This window comes from Meriones unguiculatus, chromosome 2 (assembly GCF_030254825.1).
Source record: "Meriones unguiculatus strain TT.TT164.6M chromosome 2, Bangor_MerUng_6.1, whole genome shotgun sequence".
NCBI classification, from domain to species: Eukaryota; Metazoa; Chordata; class Mammalia; order Rodentia; family Muridae; genus Meriones; species Meriones unguiculatus.
Genome location: NC_083350.1, coordinates 26,024,739 through 26,050,732, shown reverse-complemented (window position 1 = coordinate 26,050,732; position 25,994 = coordinate 26,024,739). Strand labels below are relative to the sequence as shown.

Below are 25,994 nucleotides of genomic sequence, written 5' to 3'. Positions count from 1 at the left end.
CTTTTCTGTGGCCTCCACTCTTCTATTTTCCAACTGTAGTTTAGGGTGAAAGGGGGGCACAATGAAAACAGGAATTTCAGCAAAAGGGCCTAAAGTTTCTAGTGACAGTGAGCAAGCTAGAGGAAGTTTAGGGGTTGGGAATAAAGCTAGACAAAAAAAAGGGGGAAAGAAAACCTAGAATGTGCCAGGTGCTTTCCAAGAGTGGAATATTCACAAAGATGATGGAGAAATGAAGGCATGGTTCTTATCATCCAGCTGGAAGAACAGAATGACTAGATAGACAGACAGATGGACAGACAAGTCAATATACATCATCCTTTATAGGTATTGTTACTGTATTTTATAACCACTGGAACCCCCACCCGTGTATCCAGCTTTCAGAGAAGCAGGTCCTTGAATCAGAAAGCGTTTTTTTTTTTTTGTTTGTTTGTTTGTTTTGTCTTCTTTTAAGCTTCCAAATGGACATTCTAGTAGTAATCATCTTTATTTTCAGGAAAAAATGTAATTGAAATTTTTGTCATTGGTATGACACACACTTTGTTAGTAATTATTTGAAAACATTAAAATAAATAGTAAAGAAAGTACTCTTTTGAAATGGAATTCTAACTATCATTGCTATGTCTAGCTTGATTTTCTCTACTTATATCTTATAATTTTAGGGTTAACAATAATGTATTTAATTGACCCTTAGGGAAAGACTAATGTCTTGAAGACATTAGATTTCAATATCCAAAGGATACAATGCAAAGTCTCATGATGGTCAAGTTAGGAACAAACACTATACTTCAGGGGAGTTTATGTTGCTGTGGTTTGTCCTTCTCATCTGCTGAGAAGCAGTCTAACCTGTTGCTAACTGCTGTAAAAGTGAGAGTAACAGATTTAACTACAAAGTATCTGTAATAAAGTATCCTTTTAGTTCTGTGGCAGTTTAAACAAAAACAATTATAGTACCCTGTTGGTATCATGTTCTTGTAGAATGTATACAATTTACCATTGTTCATTCAAATGCTAATTTCTCTACCCCACTATCTGGTTTCAATTGGATCAGTGCATTGTGATGTTTATTCTAAGCATTACCTGTCTCAAATAGGTGTAAACATGCCACCATTTGTTCTCTGTATTGTCAATAAAACAACCAGCCACAATGCTGAGCAATGGAGAAAATAGGGTGGAATATCCTGGTCTGGAGGGGAGGAGAAGGAAGGGAGTGGGAGGAGTTGGAGAGGGAGATCCGCTGGACAGGACTTGGAACCAGGAGAAGAGATGAACTGGACTTAAGGTATGACTAAAAGCAAATGTTAATGTGGGAAATCTGACTGGGAGGAAACTATGCAGTCTTGGAGGTTTAGGATGGAGTACTTATTGCCCAGCATTGTGCTCTAGGTTAATTAAGTAACCCCCAGTCTCTATGTGGTGATTTGGGTGTACAGCTGGTTTAGGAATAACTGATGCATAACTAAAAGATAAATCAATAATAAATATTAATCACCAACAACAGTAGCCTGTGACACTATATTTGCCACAAAACAGCAAAGCAAAGCATGGCCCATGGGCCAAGTTTATTCCACCACCTGTTCTACTCCATGTGTGGTTTAATATGGCTAATACATTGTAAATTGTTGGACAAGCTCCAAAGAAAAATATTTTAAGAAATATTTAAGTAATACAAAATTGAAATTTAGTGCTCTGACACAAAGTTTTACTATAGTATGTTCCTGTTAGTTCTTTATATCTAGGCTTGGCTGTTTTACCAGGGGAGAACTTCTCCACATAACTGTGACAGAATTTATGACCCATAAAACACAAAGTGACCTTTTACAGATTCCGGGAATGTAGAAGTGTTTTCGTGACGGTTATATGTAATCTTTATTTCCACCATCTCCTCTAGGTGGCAGAAAAGAGCCTAACCTAGGAAGGACGAAAGCTACCGTCCCACAGAGGAAGTTTACATTTCCAATTAAGTCACTGCCTAAAAAGCCAGCACTTTCAACAGTACAGAGTACTTTTATATATGTTCAATAAACCAAAAAAATTAAATGCTTCAGAGAAACTGAAGTATTCATTTAGTTCAACTGCTAATGTCTTTACTGGAGTTTAGCATTTATTCACTCCCACCCAAAACAAATATTATGCGGTATGCACCATTAAAGAAACTCCTAAGTTTCAATTTGCTCATATCACATGCTTCTCTTATTAAACTGAATTACAGTACCTAAGTTTACTGCTTAATACCATTGGTTGAGCCAACTGGTTTGCCGGTGTACATGCTTGTTTGTGTGTGTGTGTGTGTATGTGTGTGTGTGTGTGCCTGCCTATGTTTGCGTTTGTATCTGCATGTGTGTGTGCATGCACGCGTGTGTGAGTGTGTGTTATCAACTCTGATCTAACTGAATGTAAATAGTAAAGGCATGAACACGTATTAGTACTGTAGGGACACAAACTCAAACTAGCATTTTCGTTCTACAGCAATCAACGGGTCTGCACATTTTGCCTCATAATTTCCCCCATGCAGCAAACACGCAGGACAGCAGACCTCTGTTTCTGAGATGGCATTTTCCTAGACAGGTCGCACATCTCAATGAGCTGCTTGCCAGGGCCATAGAGCAGAAAAAGGAATTTTGGCTCTTCCCACTCATGCCCTCAAATAACTTGTCTGTGCCTTTTTCTTTTCTGTAACTTTGAACTGTGAATTTTTGATAAACAATGAAAGTGCAAACAGGATGACAGAGAACTCCATACTGACCACACAAACGATATGTGTTCTCCCTGTATCCTTTGTGTGTGTGTGCGTGTGTGTGTAATCTAATATTTGTTGGTAAACCACCACAACAGAAAATTTGTGATGCTGAACTTTCATCACATCACTTCATTCTTAAATGTAGCTCCTAGAATGATGACATCCTCCTGTGTACTCAGAAATAAAGAAATTAGCAATAAATTGAGAAATCAGTCACACTTCTATAATATCCAGTAATCACTGTGTCCCTCGAGTAGCCCCAATGTCTCTGAGGGACTTGCTGTTGGCAAATGTGTCTGAGTGTCGAGTTCTCCTCTAAACCAGCATGGTTCTCGCCACACTCGAAATACCTCATTTTAAACAAAACTTATGCTGATATTTGAGGAGAGCCACATTCTGGGTTTTTCTGGCTGTTTACATTTGGGGCAATTTGAATTATTCCTGAGCTTTAAGGAGCTTGTAGTTTGGATGTCAGGTCTAATTGCTGGACACCATGACACAATGTGCCTCAAACACTGCATGGCACCACAGTGTGAAATAGCAAGGTCTCCCTGTGTTGGGAATATCAACATTGGTCTAGCGATGAAAGGGGCTGAGCACTCTGTAACTTAAATTCCCTTTTGCAATTGGAGACTCCCATGAGGCGACACAGCAGATGTCTTCATCGCCATAACACGTAAGGAAAGAATTCAGACTGTGGCTAGAGGCATATACTTTATTTGGGAGCGACAGAGTGACTTTCTTATCCTTTCATTCCTTTTCTTGTTATCAGTTGCCCCTGTCCAGTAGGGAGGAGTTTCCCTTTTGAACTGAGTATGGTCTAGAATATTCCCCCAAAGTCAAAGTAAGTTCTAAGTGCTTTAATTCCTATTTCCACAGTAATGAGTTGGCTTAATAGTCATGTTCAATTCAGGCAACTAGTTATGTATTTCACTTTCTCTACGATCTTGGATTCTAGTATTTTTAGTTTTATGTGTTTTTACAGTTAATTTGTTATTGCTTCTGACGCTCAGTTGGCCATTATATTTGGCCCGTGAGAGCTCTGTCTAGCTAGATGCTGTAAAATGTTTTTGTGCCCCCTTTTTGGATCCAAAGAGCAGCCCCTCCTGTCCCCAGTGCCAGCAGCAACCCTCATCCCAGAACACCCTCCCTTTCCTTCTAGATTGTGTTGTCACTGCTAGATTGCTAACTACAGTGCTAGACTGCTTCCCCACTGTGCCAAATCTTTGCTTAATGCACCAGCTGGCAACTTAACAAGGCCCTACAAAGGCTGCAAGGGTTAGCAGAAAGGTGCGGGTTTCTTCTGACGTGTTGGTGGTCTCTCCTACCTTGCATAGTAGTCATTGGGAGGGACAGCTTCCTGGAAGAACTGAAACTGGTACAGATAAAGTCCAATCAGGTGCCCAGCAGTGAAGATGGCCAGCAGGACACAGAGGCAGCCGAACAGCAATGGGTCGAAAGTTCGGCACCAGGACCACCAGGTGCACAGACCCAGAAATACAAAGAAGTACACTGCTGAGGTCAAAGATGGCAGCATCATGCCTAAGGAGAAAAATGCAACCATGACAAGGGGACAGGGCATTTGCTTGACCCTCGGTGAGGGCCCTGGTTGGAAATGCAGTAAATTTCCTTTATGTACTTTAGATATTGATCAAGGTGTAAATGCTGTTAATCAGAATCTATCAATATCATCAGAATCATAAATGCTCTACCAAATGTAAGGGAAGTCACACATGAAATGAATAACTATATGAGCATACTTTAAGACCAGGTGTTGGGGACTGGGGATTTGGCTCAGAGGTTAAGAGTGGTTCTGCTGGCTGCTCTTCCCAGAGGTCCCGAGTTCAATTCCCAGCAACTATGTGGTGACTCGGAACCATTTATAATGAGATATGAATCCTTCTTCTGGCATACCGGCAGAATACTGTATACATAATAAATTAATAAATAAATCTTTTTAAATATTAAAAACAACAACAACAGGTGTTGAAGAAATCCTGACCTCAGCATTTGAGCTAAGGAAATGTCTCCTTTTCTCACTGGTAGAATTAAATACGCACTTCAGTGTTTTCCTTTTCTATCTAGCTTCCCAGGTTGCAGGAATTATGCACACTTATTCCAAATTTTCTTTATACCAACTTGTTTCTTTTCTTCAAATTTTTTTTATTAATTAAATTCTTCATTGACAATTTCGCACTTGTACATAATGCATACTGGCCATTCTCACACCCAAACCTCTCTAATCTCCCTACTGCTCGCCTCTTTCTTACAATTTTTTTTTTCTCACATCCGGATATATTGCTTTTTAATGATTTAGTTTGTGTCTGTGTGTGTGTGTCTCCTCAATCATATGCCTGTAGGTGTCTACAGAGGTCAGAAGAAGGCATCGAATAAGTTGTGCTGGAGTTTTAGTGGTCGGGAGCTACCCCCACCTGATGCGGGTGCTAGGAACCTAACGTGGCTCCTCGGAAGAGCAGAGAGGGCTTTTAACCACTGAGACATCTCTCCAGCCCCTTAATTTTGTTTTATGATCCATTGAGTTTGATCAAGACTGTTTGTGTGACATGGTGTTGGACTTTTCTTCCAACTAAGACTTATAAAAACATATGTTGTGGGTGCTATAGTGTCATTACAATTTTGTTCTACCTGATGAAACAACTAATTTACACATGGCTTAAAGCAACTGTGTCCAGGAGCCCAGGAGTTTTTAACAGACTTTAGTCTAAGTGAGTCCATTTTTAGCTGCTCCAAGTATGGTAGATAGTGAGAAAGGAAGGAGAGGAAAGGTTGAGATAGCATTAGGTGACATTATTACAGAATAAGCAGAATGTGGCCAACATTTAAAGGAAATTGCTGTCTGTAGAGGGATATTGCAATATAACTTGGGAAGAAAAACTGTACATCCTGGAGAGTTAAATTAAAATTTCAAATACCCCATGATGCAAAGATAGTGTTGGCTCTGTACACACTCAAATAACTAATTGCTAGCAGAGCGGAGTTCAAAGGTTCTGGGAAAGAGAAACAGCTCTTATTTTAATCTAAACATATAAAATGAGCTCACTTAGATATGGAAAATATGAATCGCCAGAGACTAACAGCCTTTTTGAAAACCTCAAGACTAGAACTTGACAGAAGCCATGAGGCGGAGGAGGTTTCCCATGTTGCTGGCTGTGCACAGGCCCCAGAGTTAGGCTGTGGCTGTGGACTCCACTGTCCCCTTCTTTACACTTAATCCCATCGATCGCTGTGCACATCCTGGACTGTGAAGCCACTCACCTGAGGAGCCCAGCAGGATGGTCACCACAACCTTGCCTGCCGTGGTTATCATGTTGCCAATGAACTCCTTAAGCTTGGAGGCGACGGAGGCGAGCCTGCGAAGTATTTTTAGTTTTGTGCTTTCTTCCAGCTCGCCGTCCATGCCTTCCTCTGCGTCTAAGTCCTCTTCGTAGATCAGCGCCTCCTCTGAATCCATCTTTTCTCCTCCAGCCTAAAGAAATAAAAGACAGGGGACTCAGCAGCTCAGACTTCCATGAACCCATGGTTCCTAAGCTGGGGGTTGGTTCCTGGGGTGAGCTTCACAAATCAGAACAACAACCAGCCCTCAGGTCTCTCGGTAGTGAGTCCAAGCCACTTTGACTCACACAGGTAATATTCTCAGCCTTGGGGTCACAGTGGTATATGGTGTACCATGCACCCTACCTGTGCCCATTCTTTTATAAGGGCAAGAAAACTGTCAGGGCCATTAACAGTCTTGGCTATGGTCTGTCTGGATTGTTTCTTTCTTTCTTTTTTTTTTTTTAACTCTAGTCTGCTCTGCTGCTGGCTGGTGTTACAGAACCACAGAAGCAAAATAGGGCAGAGGTGGGGACTGAGTAATGATCAGCACTCCCGTCCCTCTTCCTTTATAAGTTTATCTTTGCTAGCCATCATAGGATTTTCTGACCAGGACAGTGGTCTTGGGCTGTGTGGACCATAGTGCTGTGGCTTCCTGACAGACCCTTCAGAGGATGCTGGGATGGATGGATTTTTCAGAACTCAGTGCCTTGGTACTGTTTCATTAGGGATGTAGGGAGAAAAGCAGACAGCAGAAAAAAAAATTACAACTCTCCAGGTACAATTTTCAACTGAATGTAAATGGGGTTTTTGACTGTTTTAAAAGACTAAACAAGGATTTTTTTTTTCTCATTAGACTCTTTCCTTAAGAGGGTTGGGATTTTTAAAGGAATTATACATAGAAGCTATCCCTAAACACATTCAAACGGAGTCTGGCCAAGATAAGGGACACTGCATTTGTCCCTAGGTTGTCAGGCTGCATATATCTGGCCAGGGAAATTAGAACATGTGTCTGGTGGATGAGGAGACTCTTAGCCCACTATACGTATCTGGAAAGACCGCTGGAAAGCCTGGCTTTCTTGGTCTTCATGCCACAGGTTCTTTCTCCAGACCATTGGCTTGGATGCCCACAGCACTCATTCATGGGGTTCTGGTCCTTAGTAGGCTGAGATCTCTGAGGAAAATGGGCCCGGAGGGCTGGCACCAAGTTAAGGACATTCTAAGTGGTTTGGAGGATTCAGAAACATTCTGTTAGCAAGAAGGGGGCAGACCACAAAGGAGCTTGGCTTAGCCCTCTACTCCATCTAACCTGATGCAGCAACACGCGTGCACACACATACCCATGAAAATGCGTGTATACACCTACACACAAGCATGCATGCCCCCCAAACAACAACGCATACATACACATGTGCTTGTATCTACAGATACATACCAAAGCACAGCCATCTATATGCCCACACAGATATTCACAGGAGCACATACATATGTACTTACACACACAGGCACACACAATATTAGACCATACACACATATGCACACACACAAACATATGCACCTTTCTCTTCAGCAGGATTTAATTTGGTCTGACTGAATTCCCTACATTCAAATGAGGTTCTTTTGAATTCATCGTGACATTTCCTCTACACTCATGGGTTCTGTATCTGCAGATTCAACAAACCAGATTACTGACATCTAAGAAAATTGAGTCTGTGTTGAATCTGCCGTCTTTCCTCTCGCCACTATCCTTTGAACACCAATTTGTGACACACTGGCATTTGGTTGGGAAGATGTGCATAGGTCCTGACCACACACTATGCAGCTTTTGTAAAAAGGACTTGAGCAGGTGTGAATCTAGGTATCTTCAGGGCTGGTTCAGACCTCTCAGAGAAGCCAATAGATAAGTGTATTTATGTTTTTCCCGGGGCAGAAGACTCTTTACCCACACAAGACCCAATGTGACGGGAGCTCTAGTGAGAGAATTAGAAATAGATGTGTAACCTAGCAAACCAATGAGCAGGCTAAACATCCCATAATACGGGCTGTTCTGAGAGGTCAAGTGGGATACAGCTATGATGGGGGGAGGCGGTGGCTGCAGTAGATTCTGAGGCCAGGGAGACCCTCTCTGAAAAGGTGGCATTAGACTAGGATCTAAATGTCACAGAGTCACCGGCCATGCAAAAGTCTCAAGAGAGAGCATCCTGGCAGAGGGGGGAAACTACTCAAAGTCTATGCAGGGGGGAGACAGAGTGACAGGAAGCAAGTGTCTCCAGGCCATAGCCTCCTTCCTTCCCTCCTTCTTCTCAGTGGAGGACCTTACATTCTAGTTTTCAGAGTGAAGGTCTTCAGCTGAAGGGGATTGGGCTCCTCAGATAACCTCTCTGCAGGCCACCTGTGACACACTCGCTCTTCTTCTGTGTGCCATCACTGCAACCCACCTGCTCAGCCCACTCCTTTTCTTTAGGATCTTATGTCACAGTGGGTTCTATTTCTTTTGAGTCACCATCATCAAACTAATTCACCCTGCCATCTAACCATAGAACAATGTATCCTTCCTACCTGTATTTGCCTCCCAAGGTGAAACTCTTGCTAAGATTCAGCCAGACTCCATTCCACCTCTCCAAACATAATTCTTCTTTAGTCTGCTCTAACTGCCCTTGGTCCTCTTTCCATTCTCTGTAACAAGGAACTCCACACAGTCTTTCTTACAGACTAATTCCAGTGGCTTGGAATAAATGGTTGGAAGTCAGAAGGTGTAAGGGATAAAGCTGATTTTGAGATTGTCTTGTTGCATGTGTTTATGTCCACAGCCCAGGCCACAGAACTCAGTAGCAAGTATGAGGTGGGAGCAGAGGGACAGAGGAAAGGGAGAAGCAGTCCAGTATCTTATCTTTAATGAGGAGAAAGGACGGCTAGAAAGGAAACAAGTGTACTTCAGGACACCCTCCCTCATTTCAAGTTCAGCTCCAAGGTACTAATCAGGCAGCTAGCACAAGTAGTTGGGGAAGCTGGAAACTGGGAAGGTCGCCCTGGGGTCATTAGCACCCAGCTGAAGAATTCCCTAGGGACAATTCCGAGATGGCACATCTTTCAGATGTTTTCACCTAAGCCTGGATTTCCACTCATGTTGGTATGGCTTACCTATGGGCAGGCCACACAGGGAACAGCTGCAGAACTAGAATCCACAGGTTCTCTTGTTCTCTTTTCCTTGGGACATATAGTCTCCAGGCTACAGGCTCTTTTCCCTAGCCCTGCAAGTCTGGCTCTTAAGGTAACCTTTTCTCTTACTCCATCACTTATAAGCAGAATCCATGTGTGCAGCTACAAAAAGATGCCACACTACTCACTGATCAAGGAAAAGCAGCTTCGCTCCCAACACCAGGTGAGTGAGCACCTTCCTCACTATCCAACCCCCACCCCACCCCCCACCCCCGTCCCCGACCACTAGAGGGAGGTCTGGCAAACATCTTACTACACGTGAAGAAGTGAAAACATGGTGGGGGCCTCCTGAGTCACAGGAGGAAATGCATTCATAACGCTCATGCTCATGACAGATGACTCACTATTCCATTTTAGAGTGGCTACGGATGTTGATGAGATCACAGCCCGCTCTGCTCACAAGCCTTCGGAGGTTACACACATACCTTCTCTTGATCTCTCTGAGACAGGAAGGGGCTTTAGGCAAAAATCTATAGGAGGTTTAGAAGCATGCCATTGCATTTTATGGCTCTAGATTCTCTAAATGTTCTTACACCAGCTTCTCCCAAGTTCCCAGAAGTGCTTTCCAAACATGCCAAGCTGATAGGAGGTGGGTCTGTGTCTGTGAGCCCCGTTGTCCTATTCAGTCAAGGGCCAGGTCTGCCACCAGTCACGTTGGGTGGCATATTAACAGGCATGCCTTTCCCCTCATCAAGAATTCCTCTGCTGACCTATAAACGCTGGGGTTTGGCAGGAGCGGGGAATCATATTCATTAACAAGTAGCCTTGTTTGCTGGAGAAATCTGACACCTTGTAGGAACGTGACCTGAACTGGACTTGAAGCAAACAAGGAGCAGTTGGAAACAAAGATTCAACACCTGTGATTCCTAAGCCACCCCAAAATTCAAACGCTAGGTGGGCCTTTAACAGTCTAAAATGTCCAGTAATATCACTCATAAAATATTACCTTTGTCAAGGTATAAACTCACATGTACTTTTAAGTCCTTTTAAAGATTTTGATTTTTTTTTAAGATTTATTTGTTTGTTATGTATACACTCTTCTGCCTGCTTGTATGCCTACATGTCAGAAGAGATCTCATTATAGATGGTCGTGAGCCATGTGGTGGCTGGGATTTGAACTCAAGACCTCTGGAAGAGGCAACCAGTGCTCTTAACCTTTGAGCCATCTCCCCAGCCCTAAAAGATGTTGATGTTTTCAAGTCCTGTCTCCTGTGACAACAGGGATTCACTTCCAGGACAGTGTGCTCAATGGAACATGTCAGCCCGGAAAGACCAACACATATGATACTGCTTGTTTATGGATTCTAAAAGATGAACTCAGTGTGGGCAGTGAGGATGGAGGTTGGCAGAGGGGGGGCAAGAGTGCAGGTCAGGGAAATCCCCACCCAGAGCCTGTGAGCTTTCACCTAGAAAAAAAAAAGTGCTATGGTGATTTATGGCCCATCATCATGTCTACAATATTAACTAATGATTATTTTCAAAAAGCAAACAGGGGACTTGAAGTGTCCACAACATGGAAGTAAGTAGTCACAGCAATGGATGTCTCGACTGTATAATGTGATCATTTTACAACTAACCCATATAGCAAAACACCACACTGTACCCTATAAATAACCACAAATATTATATGTATATTACAAATAAAGTAAAAAAAGTACTACTGAAAAGAAAAAAAAAGTTCCCGATTTCAGATGTAGATGCAATGTTTTAGGGTGTATCTTGCTACGGACACAGTGTCCCACCAGGCCATCCGGTCTCTACACCTGCAAGGCACCCCCACCTGCCTCTTGCAGGCAGCGTGTCCTCACAGGCTGTCCTTTCCTGGGGATTTTCGCAAAGACACAGAAGTACTTTTGATAGGACCTGAGCACCCATGTTCCTTTTCCTTAACACCATATAATTCCATCTAAGGGCATAAAACCCAAGACTATCCAGGGAACATCAGGCCAAGAGCTTGCCAGGATGCACCTCAGACTCACTGAATTAGAATCTCTGGAAGTTCCTGGCAGGGATGATCAAAGGTTCCCTCATGGCAATTCTAGCCAGCCATCTCGGCTCCGTATTCTGGCTGCACGAGGGGCGCTGGCAAGGGTGTTCTACAGTGAAAAGCTCTTTTCCAGAATCTGTTCTGTGCAAAACACACTGTGGAAATGTGAAAACGTCTCTGGTGTCTCCTCAGCTTCCACTGAGGACTTGGACCCCCAAACTGAACTTCTGCTGCAGCTGAACCCCTCTCCTCTTCTCTGAGGTGAAAAGCAAGCCTTCAAAAGCATTTCTATGGATGTCCATCACGGTCACATGGAATGAGCCAAAAGGTCTGTGAGGCAAAGGGAACATTTTCCAAAGTGTCACCCTTGTTTATGCATTATTTACTTTTTAAAGTTAACAATTTATCTTAGCAAAATGGGCTCATCTCACAGAATAGCCCACAGATGGGAGGGGAAAGCGCTCGTGACTCATGGCAGAGGACAAAGGGTCTCCCTAGTTTTCCCTGCGATGGCAAGAAGAGAGGTGAGGGCAGAGTGCCGTCAGGTGGCGTGCCATCACGGAGGCTATGTCAGTCTAACGTGGCAGCCCTTCACACAGAAAACAGTGTATTCTGTTGCTGACCTTGCTTTCGGAGCATTATCCTGCCACTTTATGAAAGTAGTGCCAGTCTCGCCTCTCACTCGGAAAGTGGCTGTAGGTGCTGCTTGAGAGCACCTTCAAAGAGCTCTGGTGGTTTAGTAAAGGCAGCAAGACAACTGAGGCATGGGCAGGAGCCAGTAAGGTAGCAGGGGATCTGTGGGGGGTCTACGGATGTTCCTGCCCCTAAGTCTGGGTACCTTTGGGAACATTTCTAGCACTGGAAGAAAAGATTTCCAGGTTAAACTACCAAGTTAGAGAGGGCAATGGCCTTTAAAAATCACCTAGCATCATTTGAAAGAAAAAAAATGTAGATGGACTAAATCAGATTGGCCACTTATTTAAAAGGGATTTTCCTTTAAGATACTTCTTTAAGAAATCATTTGCTAGCACACCATAAAACCAAGTCTTTAGGTAAGTGGGAAGGCGTCTACCCCTACACGCCATGAGAACCACAGAGCATCTTTGGTTTCAGGCATTATTTCTTACTGCTTCACCTGTTTTCCTTCCTGGGGATCTGCTAAGCACAGCTGTACATGCATGCCCTAGGGCACTGAGAAATGATGGCAGAAGCAGTCCTTTGAGAGCACGTGAGTCCTTCTTGGTGTTCAAACATTCTCTGAAATATTCAGAAAGAGTCAACTTGTGTTCTGAAATGCAAACCAAGTGAACACCTTTTGGTCTTAGTTGTGAAGGTGTCAAAAGGCTGAATAGGGCTGGGTCTGCTTTGGAACAAACAGATTTCCTTCCTTCTGTACATACATACATACATACATACATACTTACTTACATCTCCCCTTCAGTGCCTCCATCCGTCCACCCATCCAGCCATTCCTTATTCTACCAAATACCTTGTTACCATGCCCAGGATTGTGTGTGGGTTGGGATACAGATGAAAACCTGCTATGAGATTCTCAGTAGTTGTGTGTGTGTGTGTGTGTGTGAGAGAGAGAGAGAGAGAGAGAGAGAGAGAGAGAGAGAGAGAGAGAAGGGTTGGGGGGACCAAGTAGATAAAACTTTATAAAATTGGAATGTAAGATTCTGAAGATAAGAAGAAAAAGGATTCACTGCCTTAGAGATCCGGTGAACATGATTTGAAAGAGAATCAGTTCTGCTCTGCAAAGCAAAGCAGAAAACAAAAGCAGGCTGGCCCACAGCAGGAGCTCAGTAAAGGGTATGATAGTGAACATGTCTTTGGAACAGGTATCTTCATCTTCATCTTCAGCAGAGCAATCACTCAAGACAGATTGCTCACATCTAGGTCCATCTTGCCTTGGGTCAAAGCCCTTAGTATGAGGAGACAAAAGCTATGCAACCAGTTCTGGCCCACGGCTCAGCCTGTGTGCTTGCTTTCCATTGTTTTATGCTCTGGACTTCTCTATCCGAGCTTCCATGTAAGCAGGGCACACTCCAGTGCTCAGAGGACTGGGGGTTCCCCAAATTCCTGAAGGTGACTTTTCAAAGCTGTGAAAAGAGTCTCTTGTTGTACCACCAGGAGCAGCAGCATTGCATATCTGGGACAGCTGCAGACAGAACATTTCTCTCACTACCAGTCACCCAGTGTGAGGTTTGCAGGTGCCTGGGCAGCTGCCCAATTTCTTGCCACCTTGTACAGTTCCATGTAGCAAATGTCTGCTAGAAAAGCCAGGGCCTAGGAAAATTATAGCCAGTGACTTTGGATTAAATCTCAGGTTAGAAATGAGCAAATGCCAAGTGTCTAATTAGAAGGTGCTAGGAGAATGACTGATTTCTCCCATTTTTGTTTCTAGCTCTGAAAAAAAAAAGCATGATCCAAACTTCACAGCCTTCTTATGCAAGAGGAGGTCAGCTGAACATTCGGTCTGCCAAAATTCTAGTGTCATGGTGGGCCAAGGAATGACAGGCACAAGAAGCCACAGCGCAAATTCTGAGCTTATGGATGAATATACAAAACACAGTAACAGGAGCCAGGAGATATACCTTCAACTTTCAGCAGCTTTTCCTGGAATAAAATGTCCTCCTTCCTTCCTTCGTTCCTTCATTCCTTCCTTCATTCCTTCCTTCATTCCTTCCTTCCTTCCTTCCCTCCTTCCTTCTTTCCTTCTTTCTTTCCTGTTGATTTTCCTGTCTTTTTGAGACAGGGTCTCATGTAACTGAGGCTGACCTTGACCCCTTCCTGATCTTCCATTTTCTACCTCCCAAGTGCTGAGGTTACAAGCATGTACCACCACCACACATGCCTGACTGGAATACTCTTTGGAATTTTACACTTTTTATTTATTAAATATGCCTCCTTAGACAGGCCAACCGATGATTGCAATTTCTATTTGAAAAACCTTTGCTCAGAGTTTTATTTGAAAATATTATTTGCTTAAAGAGTAAGGTCTTAAACCTTATGAAATTTCAAAGAAACAGTTACAAGTACAGAAATAAACACCTATGTGCATTTTAGTGATGCCATACACTTTCTCATTGTGTAGGTCAGCTTTCTATACAATTTGCTGTTCATAATGCAACTCTTATTATTATCTTTTAAAGATTGTTATTATTTTTTTAAAGAAGGATGAGGCTCTTTCTCCCAGTGATGATTGGCTGATCTGCTTCTGAGCACACAAACAAGACCTCAGACTCCTCTGCCCAGGGAGCCTTTCCTACTTTGAGGAATAGGCTGCCCAGCTAACACACCACACAGGCAGGCCAGGGATCCATGTGGTACTGCACCCCACTTCTCCAACAATCCCTCAGTAGAACCCCTTGATGGGTAAACATTTCTAAACACCAAATGTCAGCCTCATCAGTGGATTAAGAAAGGCCAAGCTGCTCCTAGGAGACAAGACTGTGTTTGAAAAGGAATTGTCCCGGCACCAGGGGATTAATCTTTCCATCTCTCCACTCAGATAAATAAGGAAGAAACAATGCCGGCAAACACTATTCTTCTACATCTTCAAAACTAAACATTCTAGAGTGCAAAAGCCAAGATTTGGAAGTAGCAGGAAGTATGCAGAAACGAAATTAATTTCTCTGCTTACTTTGGCCATGTATTCTGATTCCTTCCAGACTGACTTGGGATTGTCAAGTCACAAGTGTTTCCCTGGTGGCGAATCCTGCACTCACCACCCTTCCTCAGGCCTACCCAATGGGCTGGAATGGGCTAAGAGAATGGGCATTAACGTCTGAATTGGTCCCAATCAAATTCAACTGAAGCAGCAAAGAGTCCCCATAAATCAATACAAGTAGTATTCTCGAAGCTCAAAATAAGAGAGGTTTGTGATATAAATCTGGTTATCTTGTGTTATCTTTGAATAAAGGGATTAACAGTGTGTGTGCCTTGAATACCTATTAAATCGATTTCAAACAGGACAGAGTTGTCACAGGCCCAAGTATGCAAATGGGGCGTGACCAGGACGGAGGTGTACTTTCAGAATTACTACCCGTGTCTGTGTTATTCTGTCTTCTTCATCAGAGGTCCTTTACCCTTAAGGACAGCCCCCCTCTGTACTGATTGCCACAAGCTACTTTTTCTCATTCTACAGAAATAGCATATGTTTGTGACTTTTAAGCTCAGCCATGTTGACTTATTAGAGGTACAGAGGAATTTTTTTTTTCACTGAGTTCGGTTGATTTAGGACCTTGAATGTTAAGTTTCTATACTTCTCAAATTAGAAAAACAAAATAAGGAAAGGAAGTAATCATTTATTAAGCACCCAAAAATGGGTCTACGCTGTGCTTTGAACTACTTTTTTAGCACTTCAGTTTAGAGTTGCAACAAATATATAATGCATTACTAATAATTTTGGTATCGCTGATTGAACCCAGGGCCTCAGACATGGTAAACACAAATTCTTTTCCTGATCTGTACCCGCAGCCTACTACGGCATTTTATAGACTAAGAGGCCATTGCTGTCCTTAGTATCACACAGACACTGTGTGTTAGCCTCTATAACTGCCCTCAAAGACCGGTCAGTTTCCAACAATTGTCCCTTAGGTCTCATGTGCAGGGGGAGAGAACCAACACAAAACCTTGTCTTTATAGAGAACAATAGGAAAAATCCTAAATGAGCAAACTTTCAGTTAATGTCTTTACTGCCACAAATTAGGACACCTTTTTACTAATGATTTAATTAAAACATTTTCAAAACTGTAACCCCTCTAAAATAATAGCGCAATATAAAAACATACTCAGTTAAAATTTCCTATCTTAAAGTTACACCATCAACAGAAAAAAAAATATTTCCAAGTTATATCTGATTTTAGGTTTGTAGCCATGAATGAAAGATTTGTTTAGCAGGTACTCTGCTATAATTACTTTTTTCACTTTGTATCTTTTTTGCCCTAAAATGTAATATGGATACATAGCATGGTTGCTTATTTTTAAGTCATAAGATTTAGTCGGTAATCGAAATTCTAATTTTCATATTATAGAATTATATTTCCTCTGGATTATTTTGCTATGACTAAGCACTTGTGGCAATTTTCTGCTTATTTGCCATAACTGAGGATTATCCTTCTTTGATGTACACAAGCATGGTTACTGTTCCTACTAAATCTAATTCCTGATGCATGCATAGTTAATGCATAGTTAATGCATGTAATTCCTGACGCATGTATGGTTAACACTCCTAATCTACAAAATTCCAGTTAATTTCCATTTTCCAAATTTAACTTCTTGCCAGATCTTATGACTAAATCATCTGGTAGGTACCGTGTGTTAAATGTCCAAACCAAGTATTTCTGAGTAGCTTTTTTCTTCAAAGTTTCATCTTTCTATCTAAAAGTGTCAACTACTTTTGAACTTGGTGCCACCCCAAATCTAAAACAATGTACAGTCCTTGGGACATGGTCAAGCTTTGGAACTTGAGGGAGCGCAAGAGGGAGTGTGCTGGAACATGCGGCATGTCCCCACCCCAAACATGCTCCTCATTCAAGGGGTGCTCCTGAAGCTTCTTCAGTCATTCTGTATTATAAAACGGTCTCCTACTTTTCTAAATGAAATCCCTCCCCCTTCTGGAACATCTTAAAATGGCCTGGCCTGAATATTCAGACTAACACAATCAGCCACGCCTCAGGGTGAAACTGCACAGGCTGGAAAGTTCAGGGGGTAATGAAGACCGTTTTTCTTCAAGAGTTACTGTTTGCTACTTCTCGAAATATCCCGCAACAGCTCAGATCTGCACAGCAAGCAGGTCATAATGCCGCAACTGACTCTCCAGGCTTGGCCACCTGACGAAACACTAGGGCACAGTGAGGCCAGCTAACTCCACTGTGAGACCCTCCTGAAAGACAGGGCTCAGGTGACTGTCACCTGGGTCATCACCACCAACGCGTGGCCGTGAGTGTCTGCCCAGCAGTATTACCCAGACTGCTCTGCACAGCAACAATGCTCACGAGTGCCTCGTGCACAGGGAGCCACGCAGCGCTCTGTGTATGGACTCCACTCAGTCTCAGAGGGAAGGCTCCGGGGATCGAAGAAGAAAGATGCAGGTGGGCACACTTACCAATTCTTCATTTTCACAGTCAGAATTAAGCTGGGCTACTTCCTCCGGGTCTGGCTTCTTAACAATGTTTCTGCAGACCAGCCAGATGGTCAGACTTGCGATGAACATCCCGATATCAGGCACAAACACCCTGATGCCGTTGCCAGCATCGGCTCCCTTCAGGCTGTGGAGGGAAGAAGACGGGAGGAAGTTATGTCACATCAGTACCATCAAGCATCTCATCACGTACTTCGGTCTTCTTAGTGATTTAAAATCGAAGATGCTCATTTATGCCTAGTGATTATCAGAAAGCTCTGGATTGACCTCAGTGTAGATGCAAATCTGCTGAGATGTAGGCAGATCCTGGTGCTTCCCAGAGGTTTTAGAGCTACAATGAATGGCAGAGCTTTGGTGGTGCAATTGGGGGTTCTTAGACAAAAATATACAGAACCCAAATGGACCACTTGAAGCACATTAATAAACCACACTGATGCTATACATGTGCAGTATGGGGCCTTTGTTCATCATCCAGACGAAGCTGTATAAAACCAACATGTAATAACTGCTAGAAGAGAGTATAACATAAATATATGTTAAAGCCAGAGGGAAAACAGAAAAACACTCCAAGAATCTTCCAGTCCAAACTCTGTCATTATTTTTGTGCTTACCAATTTCTGCCTTTCACATTGCTCCAAGAAAAGTCTATCTAGTGTGTTTATTTATTTAATTTTTTTTAATCCTAGAGAAGTGATGTTCAACTGAGCAGGAGAAGATTTGGGCTCAAGCCCAAGCCTGACAACATGCAGCTGCTTTGCACATTCCCACAGTCCCCCACTCTTGCTCTTTTCCAAAGACATTGCAACACTTGCCATCCTTATCATCCTTATCGCATTTCGGCAAAATGAGATACAAGGTCACGACTTCAGAAAAATAAAGATGGATACTTGTGTATTAAATAAGGTAGATTTTTTTTTTTGTAAAATATACAACTCCTTTTCACAGAAGCCTTGTATTTTGAGATAGCAGAATTAGCTGGTATTTAATACTCTTCATGCCTACATATCGTGTGTGGTCATGACTGAGAATCTTGATATGGAGAGAGTGTAGGATGATGAGAAGGGGCTTCAGTTGGATGAGAAAGAATCTGTCTGGACTGGCCACCTAAGGACTGTGACCTTGAGGAATATTCAAGGGCAGTGAATACAGGACGAGAAGGTGGCATACTGAGTAGCTAACTTGGCTGGCCAGCACACGCCTTAGCTAAAATGTGTCTGGCAAGTCAACAGCCACTGGAAGACTTTCCATCCTGTGACACATGCCCCACAGGCCAGGCCAGCTCTTCTAGTGTAATAAATGTTAAGAGCAACACATTCCCATCAGTAGGCAGGCTTATTTTACATCCTGCTGTGCTCTGCCTACCAAGATATTAAGGAATAAAGTCTGTTAGGGGATCTAATGAAATGACTAGGGATCTGAGGGGAGAGCCACTGAGCTGCAAGCAGAGAAGCCAAGACGTTATGCCAATGGCGCAACTGTGATGTTCAGTGGAGCCATTAGAAGTAGAATTTCAAAAGCAGGTTAGGTCTTTGAAGACACGTTTGCCAAAGACAAAACTTGGCCAGAAACATAAGGCAAAAGGCAGGCTGATGGAGTGCATACTGCCTAATGGTATATATAATTCAGTCAGTCATCCCTTGGCAGGCACAGGAGATTGCTCTATGTTCCATTGATGCTTGCGGATATTCAAATCCTTGGGAATTCAGTCTCCTATGTGAAACTGTGTGCTGTTTGACATATGTGACCTCCAAGATTGTCCTTTCTCCTGTAGTGTGCTGTGTGTATGTGTGTTCTTTTCACTTAAAGAGAAAGCCAGACCTGGCTATGATGGCTCTGCCTCTACTGTACAGTTGACCCAGTCACTTAGCCTTCCTCTTTTAGGTTTCGGTAATCTTTAAGATGAGAAGATAGAGTGGCCTATTTTTCATTCTCTTCCATAATTTCTGAGAGTGACTCTCTTGATCCATCTTTTAAACACTTCCCTACATTATGTCTTCACTTGGCCTACCCTGCAATGATGGCAAAGGCCTCCTTTTCCATCAGAATATGTCATGTCCAATAGCAACCAGAATAAATCCCAGGGCCATCATTCTGTCTTAAAAAGACTGGCAGGTACTCTGCCTTAAGATATGTCTCAGTTGAGGAATGGATACAGAAATTGTGGTACATTTACACAATGGAATACTACTCAGCCATTAAAAAATAAAGAAATCATGAAATTTGCAGGCAAATAGTGGGATCTAGAAAAGATCATCCTGAGTGAGGTATCCCAGAAGCAGACAGAAACACATGGTATATGCTCACTTATAAGCAGATATTAGACATATAATATAGGATAATCATACTAAAATCTGTACACCTAAAGAAGCTAAGCAAGGAGGACCCTGGGTAAGATAGATGCTCAATCTTCATTCAGAAAGGCAAACAGGTCCGATATTGGAAGAGGGAGAAAACAGAGAACAGGACAGTAGCATAGCACAGAGGGCCTCTGAAAGACTCCAGCAGGGTATCAAAACATATACTGAGATTCATAGCCAAACTTTGGGCAGAGTGCAGGGAATCTTATGAAAGAAAGGACAGATAGAAAGACCTGGAGGGGACAAGAGCTCCACAACAAGAGCAACAGAACCAAAAAATCTGGGCATAGAGGTCTTTTCTGAGACTGATGCTCCAAACAAGGACCATGCATGGAGAAAACCTAGAACCCCTGCACAAATATATCCCATGGCAGCTCAGTGTCCAAGATCGTTCCCTAATAATGGGAACAGGGACTGTCTCTGACATGAACTAATTGGCCTGCTCTTTAATCACCTCCACCTAAGTGGGGAGCAGCCTTACCAGGCCACAGAGGAAGACAAAGAAGCCAGTCTTGATGAGACCTGATAGGCCAGGGTCAGATGGAGGGGAGGAGGATCTCCCCTATCATTGGACTGGCGGAGGGGCATAGGAGAAGAAGAGGGAGGGCAGATTGAAAGGGGGTGGGGGAAGGGCTACAGCTGAGATACAAAGTGAATAAACTGTAATTAATAAATATATAATTAAAAAAAGATATTTCTCTCGCCCACCTTCCTCTTCATTCTTACAGCTCAGCTCAGGTCTCTGGACCACTTCAAAAGCACTCTGATTTTTTTTTCCTCAGGTTGGCACTCTGTCAGTCAGGCCAGCTATCAGAGGCCTAGCTTATGGAAGTATAAGACTAGTCAAGCTGGCCATCCACACTAGGAAGCACCTATTTTCCTGAATATGGCAGAAGGTCCTGCTTGCTTTCTCTCTTGCTACAATTTCTTTCTACTCCACACCAGATGCAGACACAAGGAACAAGAAAGTTTTTCTCTTGTGAGTTAGTATTCAGTCTTCTTCCTCAGCTGGCAGGCCTTTAAAATTCTCATCTAAACTGGCTATCATGATCTCAACACTTGGGAGATTGAGGCAAGAAAGATCACCCATTTGAGGGCAGCATCGGCTACCTAATAAGATGTGTGTCAGAATGAAAAAAGAAACAAAATGTTCTCATCTACCAAGACTCACTAGCCACAGACATCCTTTGTGAAACTAAGTTATTCTAACTTTCTCCGTCATCCATTCCTAAATGAATTGAGTACTTCTTCCTTTTGATGGCCACTGTGCCAAGAATAAATAGGTAAGAATCTCTCTCTCTCTCTCTCTCTCTCTCTCTCTCTCACACCATCTTTCTGACAGTGACTCCCTGGCTCACCCCTGGGCACTCTCACTCTGCATGGGTAGGATGGCTGGAGAGGAGGTAGCATCAGAGGCACTGCCAGCCCTCCAAATAGTCAGTCACTCTTCCCTGGACTGAGAGTTGTGCAGAGTATCACTAAGGAGTCAGACATTGTGTCAGGCAAGGCGCACTGTCACTTAGACTGATAAAGAGAAAACATAGCACTCACAGAGAGGAAAACTCTGGAAATGGTGGAAAGACCAGAGAAAGTCTATTAATAAAATCTCCAGATATTTTAACAAGCAGATTTAATTATCAAAAAAGCCCAAAATTTAAATTATTTTAAAATAAGATTTCATTTGTTAAAATATTTTGTTTATTTTTAACTTTAAATGCTTGTTGGTGTGCTTGAGTGTACACCTGAACACCTCATGCATATAGAAGCCCAAGGAGGTCAGAAGAACACATTGGAGTCTGTGAAACCAAAGTTGTAGGCAAGTGTGAACTGTCATGTGGGTGCTGGAAGCTGAACCTGGGTCCTCTGCAAGAGCAGCAAGTGCTCCTAAACTCTCAGACATTTTTCCGGTCCCTAAAACCAAACTTTAAATTATGAGCATATATCTGATTTTATCAATTTAGAATGTTGGAGAGAACATTTGTAAAACAAGAGCTATATCTAATAAATATCCCATGGCCCAACTTAGCAGAGCATTAGGCATTTATTCTGTGCCTGGAATACTGGCTGTGAAGCATTGCTTACTGGAAGAGGGTGTATTAAGTCAGAAAGATGGTATGCCAACTTGGATAGGGGAAATTTCACAGTGCCCATCCTAGATAAAGAGCTATTGGCAACCCCTGGCTGCTGCAAGAAGAAAGATGAGTCTTGTCTATGGACAAGCTCCCTCATATGTTATCCAGTCCAAAGCGGTCAACCCTACCCACATGCACACACTAAATGTGCTCAGCAGGTTGTATGTGTAGGTGTGCTTCCGTGTAACAATAATAATCTTAAAAGAAGAGGTCATGAACTTTTGAGGGAGTAGGTGGCAATGTATAGACTTGAGGCGAGAGAGAAAAGAGTGGAAATGATGTATATAGAGTATTCAGGTATAAACTTCTCAATGTAGCTATATCTATAGACATTTATCTATCTATTTATCTATCTTAGATAGATAGATATAGATATAACTTCATAAAAGATGACATGGAATGCCCAGGCTACACCCCCCCAAGGTCAGATTTTTGTAGAGAATTCATAAAATCAGAACCTTAAAGCATGTAGAGTAACAAGGTACATGATCACTGAGGCAGTGGGACCACAGGAAAGACAGAAAAGGCTTCTGAGAGTGAGAGAGCTTGACTTAGGACCTACAGGGGAGAAAGCCATAGTTCAAGCTGGAAATTATATGGGACTCATGCATGGAAGAGAAATCATGACTGAAGGGTAGAGTTCACATATTTCTGCATATGTGTTGATTAAAATCAACATAATAAATTAGATTAAACAGTACCAGAGAGTAACATATATATATATATATATATATATATATATATATATATATATATGTCTCCAGACTAATTATATACATACATTACTGGACATTTAACAAAATGTTAACTTTTATTTCAAGAAAACTGCCCATTTGGGAACAAGTTAACTATGTTCACAGACATTCTGTTTATATAAATCAGTGAGATTAATGTATATTTCTCAAGAAAATGTTAACCTAAATCATGCTTTTCCCCAGGCATATGCCAATGACACATTTCACATATAAAAACTACTGTTTATTTCATCATCTTAAATATCATCTTAAACAGCAAAGCGTTTCCTTTCCAATCTTGTTAAGGTCTCAGTGATCTTATTTCTTCATAGAGTGATTATACCCCCTCTGAAAAAGGAATTTAAATAAGCTGCCAATTAAGACAGCTTATGATCTTCATAAACAGTTGGACAAATTAAATCATGACATGTTCAGAAACCGTGCTGTGAAACCATGAGCGAACACAAACGTATGGTAGGCCAATGTCTATGTCTATGACTCTGAATATGTCTCACAAATAAAATCATGGTCAAAAAGAGTATAGCAAGAGTACAAAGTGCGTAAAGTTTAGAGATTCATGGCAAATGGGCTAGACTGAGTGACACGTGTATTTTAAGGTCTTGGGCCTGTTATAAATTCCAGTAGCTATAAAAGCACTTCTTTAGGCTGCGTGTGGTGGTGCTTACCTTTAATCCAAACACTCTGGAAGCAGAAGAGACAGAAGGATCTCTGTGAATTTGTGGACAGCCTGGACTACATAATGATATTCAGTGCTGTTAGGGCTATATAGTGAGAGCCCTGTCTAAGTTCTTAAAGGCATGCCCTATGCCTTTATGTTTTTTCTGCTTCTGAGAATTGCTTGTGTAGACCACATCTGGAAGACCCTGAGTTAGTTATTTTGACTTGGAGTTAATGACCAAATTATAGCCTAGTGCCCATGATGGCATTTGGTCTGACAGAATCTAACCAGCCTCCTGTTCACGCCCAGCAAAAAGGTAGGTCAGGTAGTGCTCATAGATTTCATTTTCTTACCTTATAAAACAACATCTTAAGGTCTTCCCAACTCTAAAATGCCCTTTGGACTATGACAACACAAAAGAAGGAAAAATGATCTAGATAGGAACAGGACAGATGTAAGAAAAATGGTATCTGGGGTATTGAGGAGGAGCACCCAGATAAGGGTACTGGTCAGGGGTGTCCAGGGGTGAGGCTGAGGCTCACTGTAGAGGAGTCTCACTAAACACTGTGCCAGGCCCTGGGTTCCACCCCCAACACAGAAATAAACACCAACAAAGATCGGTTCCATTCCATGACACTCTTCTCGGGAGAGCAAAGCCTCTGCTACAGTTAGCAGAAAGGTCAACTCCAAGTGCATTGTGGTAACACAATTAAGACACCACATGGCCATCCATTAAACAAAGGAAAGCTATCAAAATGCTTTCGCATCGTTTTCTGGTGGTTTCTGAAGCTCACACACTATGAATTGTTGGTGTCCTGTTGTTTACCTTAAATAGGACTGTGTGACATGTGCCATCGAGTGGCCTTCAGTGACATTAAGAGCAGGGTAATGAGTGCATATCTGATTACAAAAAATTACAAACCTGATTCCTGCTTCTCCACACACACACACACACACACACACGTATACACATACATACACACATACACGTACTGTTTTTAATATTCATCTTCCCACAGATAGCCAGCCACATGGAGCAGAATATGTATTCGATGTGAATGGGGAAAATCTTAGATTTACAGTTTCTTTCAGTATTCTAGTCAGGGGCTTCTACAATTAGTGGTTCATTTGAAAAATCAAGGATCATCTTGTTTCTGTGAAATTGAAACTAAGTTCTTTCCTCCCACTGAGATTAACAGTTAAGCTTAGGGCCCTAATTATCACAGGGTAAAGCTTGTGGCCCCTATTAGTTCCCCTACATTCCTACTTAAACACTGCAATCCCCATAGCTCAGTGTCACAATTGCACTGTGAACCCACTTCACTCTCTTGCCAGTGTGCTGCTGGATTGGTGCTTGTGTCATTCTGGAAGGTTCTGTTCAAAGGATCTGGTGCCTTTGCTTGGATCAAGAGAGCCACAGAAGTGGAGGGGCAGGGTTTGGGGCACTGCCCCTTGTTTGTCTTCGTGAGTGTTACTCTTCAGGAGTGTGCTGGAGCTCTGTGTCACCCACCCTTCCCCACTGTATGCCACCAAGACCATTGTCCTCAACCATTGACAGCTTCAGATGAAGCCCATGAGAGCAGCACATCATGGGGACTGGCAGAAGCTGCAAAGCAGGTGTGTCTCTTTGTGTGACCAGCTGCACACTACCAGCACCCACCACTCCTGTTGACAAACTCAGAGGAGGAAAGAAAGAAAACAGAATCCAGAAGGAGGAACAGTGCCACTTATTCCTTTTGCTCTGTGTCTCTCTCAGTATGATCCTGAGCCATGCCCAGGGTCCAGCATCACCAATGAGCCCTCCCTAGTGCCCTGGTACAATCTCAGGACTCCCTCCATATCTGTTCCTCCACCTACTTTGCAGTCTCTCTACTGTCTGCTCCCTGGAGGCACATTGGCATCCTTGTCAGTGACAACACTGTCTAACTGGTAGAGATGCGGGGCCCATTGGATTTAGGCTCATAAAGGCAATGCTAATGGCAACTGAAAACATCAATCTTGGGACTGGAACGATGGTCCAGTGTTTATAAGCACCAGCTGCTCTTCCAGAGGACCTGGGTTTGATTCCCAGCACCCAGATGGTGAGTGGCTCACAACCACTTGCAACTCCAGTTCCAGGGGATCTGCTTCCCTTTTAGGGCCTCTGGGCACCAGGCATGCACAGGGTGCAAGGACATACATGCAGTTCAGACATCCATACACATAAAACAGAAAAATAAAAGAGGAGATTGAAAATAATATTTAAGAAAACATTAATTATTCAACCACAATAACAATAAACACATTGTCATCTCAAATATCTCCCTTTTTCTTGGACGGATGCCTTGATCATCTTGAGAAAGATGAAATTGATTTTTTTTTTGAGGTACACAGTGGGTGGCAGTGGCAGAGAAAGGCGCTTATTCTCTTCATAAACACCGGACCAGAAAAACTAGGAGTCTCTGTGTGTCATGACTCGAGCATAACAGAGAATAAAGTAATCAGCATGGACTCCGGACGACAAGACCTTAAACTGAACCCCATTCCTGATGAATTAACTCAACAAATGTGTGTGGATGTCTGCCATAGCACAAGAATCTTGGCAGGGCCTGCTCTGACAGTGCTGAGGGAGACACTTGCTTTTCCAGAGCAGGAGAGGGGGAGAGGGAGGCAAGTCCTTAAAAGGCAC

General features: G+C 42.7%; 1 protein-coding gene across 4 annotated transcripts in view; it reads right to left on the bottom strand.

Annotated features, from left to right (window-relative positions):
* The window catches only part of Piezo2 (piezo type mechanosensitive ion channel component 2), a 358,636-nt gene that overhangs the window by 115,556 nt on the left and 217,086 nt on the right, over positions 1 to 25,994 (bottom strand). For all 4 annotated transcript variants that reach the window (XM_060377179.1, XM_060377181.1, XM_060377180.1 and 1 more), the window contains exons 5-7: positions 17,389 to 17,551; positions 6,014 to 6,224; positions 4,066 to 4,279 (exon numbers count right to left, since the gene is read on the bottom strand). In XM_060377179.1, coding sequence (XP_060233162.1) covers positions 4,066 to 4,279; positions 6,014 to 6,224; positions 17,389 to 17,551 — 588 coding nt within the window. The remainder of the gene's footprint in view (positions 1 to 4,065; positions 4,280 to 6,013; positions 6,225 to 17,388; positions 17,552 to 25,994) is intronic.